Below are 12,467 nucleotides of genomic sequence, written 5' to 3'. Positions count from 1 at the left end.
GTGCTCAGGGCAGGTACTGGAATCACTGGGGTTTCGTAAATTGGGCCCTGAAGCGAATGGGGGAGGCAGAGGGGAAGATGGCAGCACGGTGGAGTTGCACTTGCTGTGGGTTTCCAGCCAGCTGCGTTTGGGCTGGAGGGGGACCTTCAAAGGCTGTGCCATGGGACTGAGAGTGCAGTGTAACCCTGTGTCACCACGCCGCCAATCGAGCCCAGATGCAGGGACCTGGCAGCCCTCTGATAGAGCACTGTGCAGTACCACAGGAAGGCTGTAAAACCTTGAGGCGGTTGCAGAAAAGCCTTTTCTTGGAGGTGAAGGCTGTGGGAGGAACAGGGAGGAAAACAGCAGATCTGCTTTGCTTTTCTGCACAGTGATTCACATCTGTTCTCATTTGACTGAATCACCACTCACCTTTCCATTGGTACTTTTATTTTGGACTGAAGAAGCTAAGTTTGTAGGGAGCATTGCTGAGCTAAATGGAGGTGGAGATAAATTCTATAAAGCTTGTGCTCTGAGCCCTGGGCTGTGAAAGGCTCCGTTATCAGGCTACTGGTCGGCTTGCTGAACAGTTCTGCACTGGCCATGTGCTTTCATCAGTAGCAGCTTGAGGTACAGGCACAGCAATCTGTTCCTTGTGCTCTGGGTGAGCGCCGTCAACAGGAGGAAACCTGAAACGTCCTCAGACTGATCTGTAAGCCACTGGGCAGTCTCTGAGGCAGCTGTCTGCAGGTTTCCGATAAAGAAGTCTGCTTAATTGGTAAATATGATTGCCTGAGAAATATTTGGGTTCCCATGATATCACGTACTCTCACTGCACCCTTTAAATCTCTGTTTTATACTTCTTTAGTATTGCTTTGCCTCAAAAGGAGGCTCGATGTTTGCATTTGTATGCAGGCTGTTGGAAAGTAACTTTTTGCCACAGAGAATTTGCTGTGTCTAGCTCCTGTGAAGAGAGAGTGGGTTCCAAGCCACTACAGGAGAAAATGGGCACTTTACAGCTCCCCTGCTGGGTTCTGTAACGTATACAAAAGCAACAGCACATCATTTGTGCCCTGTGTACCTTTTGGCCTGTCATGGCCTCCTTATGGCACATCCAGTTTGTAGGGCTCCTTTGGTGTTGTGCCTGGTTTGGGTACAGGAAGTACTGATGGGTTCAGCTGCAGGACAGCCATGCTCTGTGCACCAGGAGCAGCCCTGTTTGTACTGAAATTCCTCCTTCCCCATGTTGCGTGTTAGCATGGGATGGAAAGGTTGTTCTGTCCAAGGCTGTCAGGCCCCGCTCTCCTCCCCCATCGCTCTGACATTGATTGCGTATCTTCATCCAGAACTGCAGCTGGGGATTGTTCAGTGCCCTCAAATCTGATTAGATTGGGTGGGATTGGCGAGAAACCAGTAGGTTTGGCCAGGAGCAAAGGGTGTAATCTGCAATTAAAGGATATGTAGCTACAGTAGATGATTTCTTAAGGGGACAATTTTGCAATAAAGCTTTTTATCTTTTTATTTTTTACCAGAATATGAATACCACTCATTATATGCAGCCGCTGCCGTTTTGACACTGGTACCAATGCATGTAACACACTAAACATGTAAAGAACTTCAAAAATATATTTATTTTCTACCCCTTATCATGTTTGTTTATTTGTAGTCAAACATTCAACACGAGCCTGTGAGTGGTAGAACTGTCTTGCTTAACATGTTTATGTTTGGATCCTATCATCTGCTATTACAAATCTAGTTAGTTTAGCTGCTGCAAAGGGAGCGTCTGATATCTTTTGCCTTACTGTCTGTTTTGTCTCATTTGTCTCATTCTCATGAATTAATGTATTGCCTCAAGCATTGCAGAGAGTGGTGTTGCAGCACAGATGAAATCATTGACATAGATAGGATTATGCTCTAAAGGCAATAAACGTTTCTGCTACAGATTTTAAATAAGTTATTTTGTTTAGAATTCATATTCCTTGGGCTTTTTAGTAATGTTAATAAAACAACAAAATAAAGAAGGAAAAAAAAAAGAACAGCCCCTAAAAGGGAAGGGTGATCAAGAGGATGATGTGGGCTGTGAACAGAGTAACCGATTTCTGGCCTCTCTGGGCTGTCAGGATTTCTTTGGTGCTGAGTACTTGGACCCTATACTGGAGAGTGTGGTTGGCTCAGCCAGCAGCAGCTCAAATCCTGTTTTCTTTCTGAAGCTTCACTGTACCCACTTTGGGCCCAGCCTGCCATCTAGCTGTGGCTTGCCTTCATGTAGGGAAATAATTAAATTTCAAAGGCGTTGAAAGGTGCCTGATTTCTTGCTCCAGAGTTGCACCTCTCTAGTTGCATCACTAGTTGATGCGTAGGTGAATTTTCCTCCCCTCTTGCCTCAAGCTCTGGAGTGCTTAGCCTTGGAGTTTTCTGCTGTGTGCGTCTTAAAGGATGGTTTATGGTATGGGATATTTGGTCTCTGGACTGTGATGGCCATTGCTTTGGTAAACACAGGCTATTGAGCAGCCATCGCATAGAAAGGATGGATTCTTCCCTGACTTATCTCAGAGCTCCCATGTGCCAGAGGGTTGCTGTGCTCTGCCTTATGACACCAGTTCCTTTACTGTCACAGTGCCTTGTGTGCACAGATACCGCAGGAAGGAAATGCAGATCTCATTTGAACTATTGGTAGCCTTGGACGATACAATCAAAATACTATGGATTATCCAGCTAATCAAATATGTCATCAGGCTGTTGACAAGCACATCAGAATTTTTGATTATGTGCTCTCAGAACTCTGACCTACCCACATAATACTTATTTTCACACATTAACCTGGGCTCCATTCCAGGTGCTCTTTGGGCAGTTTCCCAGGTTGGCTAAAGGCTGCATGTAAGTCTGTAAGTGCTGGTGCAGCTCCTGAAGGCAGAACAGATGTGCTCCTGTGCACGGGAGGCTCTGGGACTTTTCTGGGGCTGTGAATCCCATGGAGATCAGTGCAAGGGAATGGCTTCTTTCTGTGTGGCTTTGTTCCTTGCAGCTCTTTTCACAGTCAGCTTAAGTAGTTCAAATGCTTTGGATTTTCCTTACAATGTGCATATTCTTTGAAAACCCAACACTTAACCCAAGTGTCTTGATGGAGTAGTTCAGTGGAGGTAGCTGTAGGTGCCCTTTGGAAGCATTCAGCAGCACTGTCTCCCTTGTCTCAACACTTCTGACCCTGACAGCAGGTACACTGTGCATATGGAAATAGAAGCTCAGCCACAGACTTGAAGGGAGAAGTGCCCTTTTCTTGCAGTCACGTGGCATTGCCTCCACCACATCGGTCAGCGTGATTCGGGTATGGTGTGGAAATGGTATTTGCAGTCACTGAGATGAACTGATAGTGGCTGATTGATAAACATTGGGCAAAACAAAACTGGAGGTGGCTGCATGGGGAAAGGACGAGAGCCTGCAGAGATCACTGCCCTGCTGTGGGAGCTGGCTGGGCCTGAGGAGGATGCGTTCGGGTCTGGAAGTAGCAGAGATGGATATGTTTGTGTTACTGGCACCCTCTTGTGGCAAATACTCATTTCTGTATGTTTTTGGGTGGTGGTTAGATGGCGAAAAAAGAGACTGGAGCTGCTTTGGAGGTGTGATGTATTGCATAAGAGTGCATGTAGTTGAGGTCAAGAAGTCACTTAAGGACTCTGTGGTATTGCTGTGTAGCTTTCACTGTACTCAATGAATAGGATCTCCTTTCTCTAAGTGAGCCTCAAAACGTGTCATCTTTACCATTAGTATTATTATTTCTTCATTGAGGCAACCAGAACATGACTGTTTCCCTTAGGAAGAAAACACAGTGAAGGCAGTACAGCGTAGCCCATCAGAACACACATGAATCCCATTAGAAAGTAGATGGTTGATAGAAGATTTTTATGCCGAAATGGAGTGTCTGTACCTTGGGAGAGCTGAGACATGGTGGTTATGCAGTGATCAAAGTTTGCATTTGTTATGCCTGCAGAGTGGAAGCTCCTGAATTTTAAGTGTAATCCATCTTTAGGCTTGCTGTCCTGCAGTCACAGAATTAGAGCAAAGTACCTTTGCATCCACTTCTGTAGCAATACTTTGGGCTGTTTCTGTCCAGTATCTTTCTTCGATCATCTCAAAAAACCTTTGCAGATGTTAAGGACTTACTGGGTCCCTTGGAAACCAATCTCAGTGCTCTCTGGCTTCTTAGAGCAAGCTCTGCCTATTTGCAGGATTCTGTTTAAATGACGACTGCTGGAACTAATTTTCTGTTTGACCCAGGCAGGCCTTTTGGTCTTCAGTTCATCACTGAGCTTCTGCTAATAGCAGAAAAGCATGCGTCTGCCCGAATCCTGCGCATACAGCGGGCAGTCCGAACAGACAAGCGTTTCTAATTGTGTCCATCGGGTGGCGATGTAACCTCACTCTTCTTTTTGCTTTTCAGGCCGGCTCCAGTCCTGCGACTGAAAATGCAGCATCTCGGGAGCCTCTGGTAAGTTCTTCTAGCAGCAGCACGTAATTTCTTGCTAATAGTACAAAATATGAGTTATTCTCTTTGCTATATCATTTTGAATGCTTTTTGTTGTTTGTTTCTTTGTTTGTTTTTAAAGAGTTGGTTCTTTGTGAGAAAGGTATAAACTGCTTAATGTTGCCATGCTGCTGACCTGTGAATTCTGCAGTCTGTGGCCATGCCCTCCTGTCTTTCCCATGGTTTGACATGGCTCACGTAGGCCTCTGAGTTTATCCGAGCACAAAGTCAGCACTGTGCAGGGGCCACTTGTACTAAGGGTGTGCAGTGTGTGCTCCTGAGTACTGCTTATTTAATAAGGAGTCTGAAAAAGAAACTGCAGCATAATTTGAGCAGATATTCTTTGGGTTACTGTCTAATAAAACGACTTCTGCTGCTCAGTGCCTCACTCAAGCTGTCTTTACTCTGAGATACACTCAGCTTAGAAGTGCTTGGCAGCTGGTAGTGCTTGTCGTCCAGTGCTTGGACTCTTGGTTTGAGAAGAGCTCAGGGATTTATTTTTTATATGAGGAATGCTAAGAGAACCCTGTTTTGTTTTTATGGTGATGGAGCCTGAGAAGTGAGACATCAGTCTCCTAAGCTGCAGCCATTCCTTTTACAACCTTCTTTTTTTTTTTTCCCCCTCTTACTCTTCAGCCCTCCTATAACTTTGCCAAAAATCTTAGCCCTTCTCATTGTCCTGAGCACATCTTCTGTTTCTCTGAGTTGCTTTCCTTTGGTGCTGGTGGTGAATACAGGCTGTCTGTGGTGAGAAGGCTGAAGTACTTTCTGTAACGGCACAGTGCAGGTCATGGCAAAATGTTTTTATTTTGTAACTCTTATCTGGAGAACCCAGGAGTTAATTTTTATAGGAGAGAGATGTGAGTAAAGACTGTGAAGTGGGAAGGGTCAGTAAAATACATCTAATGAGAGGGCTGCTAAAGAATTCTATTAAACTTTGCAGTGAAAATCTCCCTACCCTTGTAACACTGTGCAATCTCTGATAGCATAGACATCTGTATGTGAGATTACCCAGAGTCATTACTGACAAAGATAACACACCAGCTTTGTGATGGATTTGGTGTTTTTTCCTTTTTCCTTCCCATATGAAGCCTATAGCTGGCAGCACATCATCGCAGCTTGTGCTGGTCAGCAGTGCTTTCTCTTCTCAAGGCAGATTCTACCAATACCTTTGATTTAATTAATTTCTTACTCTGTATGCACCTAAAGAACTGCTCAGAGGAAGCACATGGCAGCTGTGTATCTTTGTGTGGATATGTATTTGTACATGTGCACAAATATTTATGAATGTAAAGAACTCCAAAGTAAACTGTAGTCTCATAACGTTGGGTCTTCCATGTGAGTTAATTAGGGCCCTTTGAAAAGTGAAGTCTTTCTCCTTATTTTTTCATTATTTGTCTTTTATATTAAGCTCTCACAGCTTCTGTCACGTTCTCTTCGGAGCCGTTATTGTTTCCAGCTGGGTATCTGTAGAAGCCTTATTAAAGGAGTGGTGCAGTTCTGTCAGCCAGATGACCCGAGTTCCACCGCGCTGCTGTGGCTTCTCTGCAGCCAGGATCGTGCATGCTGCCTTCTAACGTGTGCAGCAGCTCTGGGTCCGTAAGGCGGCCTTGTGGGCACACAGCACCGCGTCAGAACAGTGTTTGAGGAAACAACAGAACAAACTGTGGCGTGAGTCCAACAAACGGCGCCGTGTGGGAAAGCCGTGAGCTCAGGCAGATTGCTGCTGACTTCAGACCTGGTGTGAAAGAGTTGAGGAAGAATATGTCTTCAGACTCTTTGAGAGTCTAGAGGAGGGAGAAAAGAATCTCGGGACCAAATTCTGTTCTGCCCCCCTGTTGCCTTTATTGACTTAACTGGTAGCTGAAAGGGCTGGTGTTTCTGAGGGCTGAGATCTGTGTTGGGTGTATTAATGGTGTGCAATGGAATTGGAGCATCTTGTGCTGTGTCAGCAGATGTCATGATGGGCTCAAGCTGGTTTTGTATTGCATTTGTGATTTTAATGAGTACTGCATCCTGCACAGTACTAAATACCTTCTGCTCTGTGCCTGGTGGCACTGTCTTCCATGTACTGTGTTAGCCTGCAGCTGTCGAGGGGAACTCAGGAAAAGCAACGGATTCCAGTTATTTACAAGAAGATGTCTGTATTCTCCACGATCACGCAACCAGATGCTGTCTGACACCAAGGTTTATCACGTTACTGAGGCCTTCAGAGTGGAGCCCTGCAGACTCATGTCACACTCCTAACTGCTACTGCATGACTCTTCTCGCTGCTCACTCACAGCACGTGCTGTTCTGAACTCCCAAAGTGGAGATAAGGGGCTCCACATCCGTGCCATTAATCCCCTGAGTTATCCAGTGTCCTTACAATAAACTGTCCCAACTGAAAAATGCCCCCTAATGAGAGGTCATTGTGTTACAGTACTGACAGTGGAGAATGAGTTGGAGGGGGATGGGCAGAGCCATAATTTTTGCAGTAGAGAGCGGACACTCATTTCCCTAGCTGTCGGTCTTGGCCCATTAAAATCTGCCATGTAGCTCCATAGTGGGAAGTGTAACCTTGTGTTAGCAGAGTGTCAGCATCTCGCTCCGCTGCTGTTTACAGCCACGTTTGTCATCGTCAGTGCAGGATCAGCTTCTCCTTGAGTCCAGCTTCTCAGTGAACATTGCTGCATCTCTTCTGCTTCCCCCAGGTTTTGTGCGTGCAGCCACCTCTGGTAATCCTCTGGGATTGTGGGATTGGGATAGGGTTGTCTTGGTGCAGCTGCTCAAAGCAAGGTCCTGGAATGTGTAAAATACATCATTCTATAGGACAAAACCACTTCCTTTGACATTGGAACACTAGAAAATAGCCTTTTCTTGAATCTTCATTCCCCTGATCTCATTTCTCTCTTTAGTGTAAAAACTTAGTCTTTTCTGCTTCTTTTTAGCTTGTTTCGACTGTCCCCAGCAGTCTTGCAGCTCTGTAAACATTCTGTGCTGCTTTTGAGATGCTTTCAGTAGCTGAGTAAGTTTGCTGTTGGCGTTTGCTTTTTGCTCAGTCTACGTCAGTCTGAACGGTAGCTATGCAGGCAATGCTTGTGAGGTTGTAAGGAAAACCGAAGGGAACAGAGCTTGTAAGTGAGGTCTTCCCACATGCTGCCTAATCTTAGTTTTTACTTTTTCCTACCGTGAACTAGGCTCATTCTTCTTTCCGATGCTGTAAGAAGTACTAGTTGTAAATACAAAATATTCCTGGTGATTGTAAATCACTGGTTTGGTTTGTTACTGAGTTAGGGTTGTGGTGTGAAGAGCATTCTCTTTTGCAGAATCATTTAAATTTTCTTCTTTTACTGTTAGCATGTGCTGTTCCTTTCTATTTCTTACTGCAGGTGGTAGCAGTTAGCACTGAAATGTGGACATTTTATTCCTTTTTTTTACAGGCTGTCGAAAGTACAAGGTAATGAGAAGTACTGCTGCTTCTATGGCAATTAGTGTAGAACTTGTTGTCTTTAACCATGTGCACCAAATGGGGGGATGAGGAAAGGTTGCAGAATTGTGCTGCAAGATGTGGAAGAGCTCATTGGTGCTAATGAGAATGCCCAATCCATTTTTGATGAGCAAGTCATTGGACACATTGCAAATCTTTATCTTATAAAGTAATAGATGCTGTCTTACAGCTCTATCAAACCCTGTAAGAAGGTAAGGGGTTTCTTTTTAAAGATTCTCTTCTGCTTGAAGTTGTGGTGATTTTTTTTCTTTCTTTCAAATAAAGGCATGAAAGGTTTTTTCAATGAGAAACTTACCCAGAGGTTTCTGGAACACACTCTTGCAGCAGGGATTCTGTGTGATCCTCATGCTGTATTTTCAAGTTTAAAGATCCCAGTTCTAGATTTGTAGATTTCTTTCGGAAGGATTTTTGTTTTCAGGGATGCTCTGAGGGATGGGAGTGTTCAGGAGGGACAATGCATCGCACACTTCTGCTTTCCTTTTTCCCACCCTTTATTGTTTAACACAAGATTTATACCTGTTTGCTGTACAAATTCTGTTTGCCACAGTGGGTTTGTTCAGAGTGGTGGCCTACACTGAATAATTCTCTAAAAGTAAATCTGTCCGGAGGGGATTTCCAGACAGCCGGAGTCAGTAGGCAACTAACTTATAGCCCCCAGCGAAACATTAGTCAGGGTAATTTAGCACTGTCAGCAGGAGGGAGAGAGAGACTATCAGCCCGGTGACCTCCTGCACAGGCAGTAACCCTAATGGTGTGATAATGCTTCCGTTTGTTTGGGGAGCTCCTGAATGCGTTGCTGTGGATTCCCGGTGTTGGACAATAATTCCGTCAGACTCTGCAGGGCGACTGCTGTGCAGATGGCAGCTTTACAGGGCCAGGAGCACTGAGCTGGAGGTGCACAACTTCCTTACGCAGTACTTTGGTTTGCTGCAAAGAGAATTCTTGCATTGACCAAGCAGACCTCCTGCACTTTGACCGTTTGATAAGTTTGAGGTTGTTTTTGCCTTTTTTGTCTTTTACAGCTGGGGCTTTGTTAACTTCTTCTGTTGCTCGTGCAAAATGTCCTCCCTTAAAATGTCGATTCCTTTGTCTCTGTTGATTTAGACAAACACATTTTATGTGCAAAACACGCAGACGCAAATTTACGTACAGAGCATCATTGAAGGAGCACTGTCACATCCAGTTAAATTGCCTGTCTGAGGTCAGTGGGAAAGTTTCCATGGAGTTCTTTTGAATCCCAATTTTAAAAGAGGATGAAATGTAAGAATTTGGGATATAATTTCTACTGTAGCATTAATTACATGCCACCATGTGAAAGGTAGGTGCTTGCAGTATGATAGGCCAAAGCAGGATTAGACCTTATCAAACTGTACAAAATGAGATGATGCCTTTGCCTGTCCCTAACAGCTCCCTGCTTAAGAGACCAGTTAGAGCCAGTGGGTGAGACAGCACAACTAGGCAGGCACACTCACTTTCACCACTAGCAGTGTGCTAAGTTAGCAGCTTATGGTCTTTGCACTTGTGCAGAAGAGAGCTCTGAAAGCAGTTCTCGTCTCCTTTTCAGACAAACCAATATTACTGCTGAGGAAACTTTGAAGATGTTTTTAAAATAGTTGTAATACTCCAAAAATGCTGGCACCCACTTAGGAAATATTTAACATTGCTTGATGTTTATCCTTGAGAAAAATGAATTTCATTCCTCTGTTTATGCTCACCTGATGTTTTGGAGATCTAAACGTGCTACACCTATGAGCAGCGTTTTATAGGCCACGCTCTGCTTTGCTGCCAGCTGGTGGCTCCGTGCAGGTTGGCAGCCCAGCTCTGCCTGCTTACACAGGGAGTGCTTTGTGCCCCAGCTGCTGGAAAGGGGAGCTGTGAATTTCAGAGAGGTGGTGGCACACAGCAAGGAGCTGCTTGCACCGTGTGTGCTTTGGTGATGATGAGCTGTGGGATCAAGGTGTGATAATAATGCCATCTCAGCTCCACGTGTGTGGATAACGTGCTATGTGCAGAGCAACTTGTAGAGGGCAGCAATTGCCTGCAATTTTTTCTGCTTAGGGAGAGGAGAGACCAGCTTAAGAACTTCTGGGGAGTGTCTGCCTTTTTAGCTTCTTGAAATAACTTTATGTAGGAGACTGGTTCTTCAGAGTGCCTCTTGACTCCGTGTTATTAAATTCCTAACCTGGAGAGTGTTGCCAGAGATTCTTAATTCCTCTGCTCTAATACCACTGAGCAGTTGGACTCCTTTTGCCCTTATCCAGATGCTATGTCATTGTTAGTGCAATCAAAAAGAGTTAGTCTTGTGACAGCTAGTGACTCTCATGAGATTATAACTGCTTACACGTGATAACTTTCTTAATTTCTTGGCTTCCTTCTACTTTTACCTAAGAGATCACGCCGTAAGAAAAATTTGCAATATCTACAGCGTCTGTGTATTGCCTCAGAGCACAGGATACACTGCGTCTTCATCACGGTAGAACATGGCAGCTGAGGCACAAAAGGCAGAATGAATTATTCAAGAACTTGAAAGAACTTTCCCCGGCTTTGATGCGCAGGAATCCATCCCTCAGATACTTCTGATGCCAACTCCTTCAGAAGAGAGATTTGCAAAAGGAGGGAGTTGGTACAATTCTTAGACTGCGAGCTCCCAAGCAACTTCTTAGGGGCTTTTCCTACATTTATCTGCAGGGCGCTTCAATTAAAAATCTTCCAAACATCTGAATACTTTTGTTTATTTGTTGTGTGTGTGTAGTTCTTCTCCCTGATTGTCCCAACCACGTCTTTCCTGCTGTGATCCCAGAGCACACCACGGCTATTTTGACAGTTGCATTTCTGGACAAGTAGCAATGCAGATCTGCACAGCTCTTTAGTAAAAGGATTTTACAGCTGGAGAGATGCAAGAGTGATAACTTCATATCATCAGCCACACTCACAGCATGCTCTACTTTTTTTTACATTGTTTTACACCTTTTGGTCAGGGCAGGATTGTCCTCTGCTATCAGCTCTGAGTGCTTTGCCAGGTGTTCTGAATGGCCTGAGTGATGTTTATTCATTGGGATACAATTCCACAGCTGAGCATATAGACAGCTGAGCTCCAGTGAAGCTTTCCTGCTGTACAGTGAGAATTTTCTGCCTTCCTTCCAGCTTGCTTCTCCTGTTTGTTGTGTGTGCCACCCCAAGTGATTCCTTTCCTCCTTAAGCATCTGCACCCTTCAGATGTTTGCAGACAGTTATCACATCATTTCTCCTTTCCCCACCCCCATCCTGATCTCTTAGCCAAGCTCTACATATTTAGCTCATTTAATCTTTCCTCATAAGTCAGAGCTGTAATTGACAGCTCTGACACGAAGAGTCGCATTGGTTACACACGCTGCCAACAGGATATAAATACTTTCTGTGCAATGATTGAGAATTATAGTTGAGACTGAGATGAGCCCCCCTCTTCCCCTTGACACCATATTTTTGACAACCCTTTTCTCAACATCAGGTTGCCACGATCTTGTAAAGATGGATTTAGTTCTCACTCCAGTGGTCAGCTACCCGGGCACCCAGTGTGTCTCAGAGAAGTGGTATCAGGTCAGTTGGGACATTCACTGTTAAGGCCTCATGGGATTCCATTCTGATCCTAAATTCTTACAGAGGAGGCTGTCTTCTCTCTACTGCCAGGCTTGCAGAGGCCTGGGGCTGCTGGTGGTCCCTCCTTCTTGCAAGGCAAAGAGAGCCCCATGTAGAGCCATGGCGTCTTGGTCTGCATGTGCAAAATGAGAGCAGTGTTGCAGCCACTGCTCTGTGTGTGTGTTTATGCACTGCCACACGGAGGCTCACAGCACTACACTGGCAGGGATCTGTTATTCAGATGCTCTTGGCGCTCGTGTTCCTCTCCTCCATTGCCAAGAGGAAGCTCAGAATGCTATTGATCCGATTGGCATAGCTGTGAAGAGGTTCAGGGCTCTTGTTTGTACACGTCAGGTCTGGGAAGAGGCTTTTAGCCCAACCCAGAAAGGGATTGCACTGGAAGAGGTAGCTCTGTACTGCATGTCCGTGTGCTGGTACATCCAGATCTGTTTCCAGCTAACAGATGCGGAGGCTGCTTTAGATGACTTGTCTCCTCATGTTGGCTGCGTTCTGTTCAAGAAGATAGGTGCAGCTGACAAAGGTTGGGGAACAGGGAAATTAATTATCTTGCTTCTAATGTAGTGTTCTGTGAAGCTTCATATGATGCAGCTTCCCCAGTGGGGCCAGTTCACAAACATTACATGTATTATTGCAAAGCACGCAACATAAAGAGAGCATTTATGAAAGGGAATATCAGAGGAAACATTATCGCAGAGACCTTTATAGCCTTTCCATTATTATGGTTTAAATCTTGACATGGTCTTTATTTGCAATGACACTGGGACCAGTAAAGAAGTGTTCTTGCTCTTCCCCTCCCCTCCCCTTTCTCCCATCTCCTTTTCATTCTTTTTTCCACATCCT

The 12,467-nt window shown here is 44.9% G+C and overlaps 1 protein-coding gene across 1 annotated transcript in view; it reads left to right on the top strand.

Annotated features, from left to right (window-relative positions):
- PEX14 (peroxisomal biogenesis factor 14) overlaps nucleotides 1-12,467 on the top strand; it is a 72,537-nt gene that overhangs the window by 692 nt on the left and 59,378 nt on the right. The window contains exon 2 of the mRNA XM_042831647.1: nucleotides 4,418-4,465. Within this exon, the coding sequence (XP_042687581.1) occupies nucleotides 4,418-4,465 (48 nt within the window). The remainder of the gene's footprint in view (nucleotides 1-4,417; nucleotides 4,466-12,467) is intronic.

The sequence above is a fragment of the Centrocercus urophasianus genome, unplaced genomic scaffold (assembly GCF_019232065.1).
Source record: "Centrocercus urophasianus isolate 14NV4802_14NV808 unplaced genomic scaffold, USGS_Curo_1.0 seq_36, whole genome shotgun sequence".
In the NCBI taxonomy this organism is placed as follows: domain Eukaryota; kingdom Metazoa; phylum Chordata; class Aves; order Galliformes; family Phasianidae; genus Centrocercus; species Centrocercus urophasianus.
Note: the sequence above shows the minus strand (reverse complement) of the source record. Positions and strands in the feature narration are given on the sequence as shown.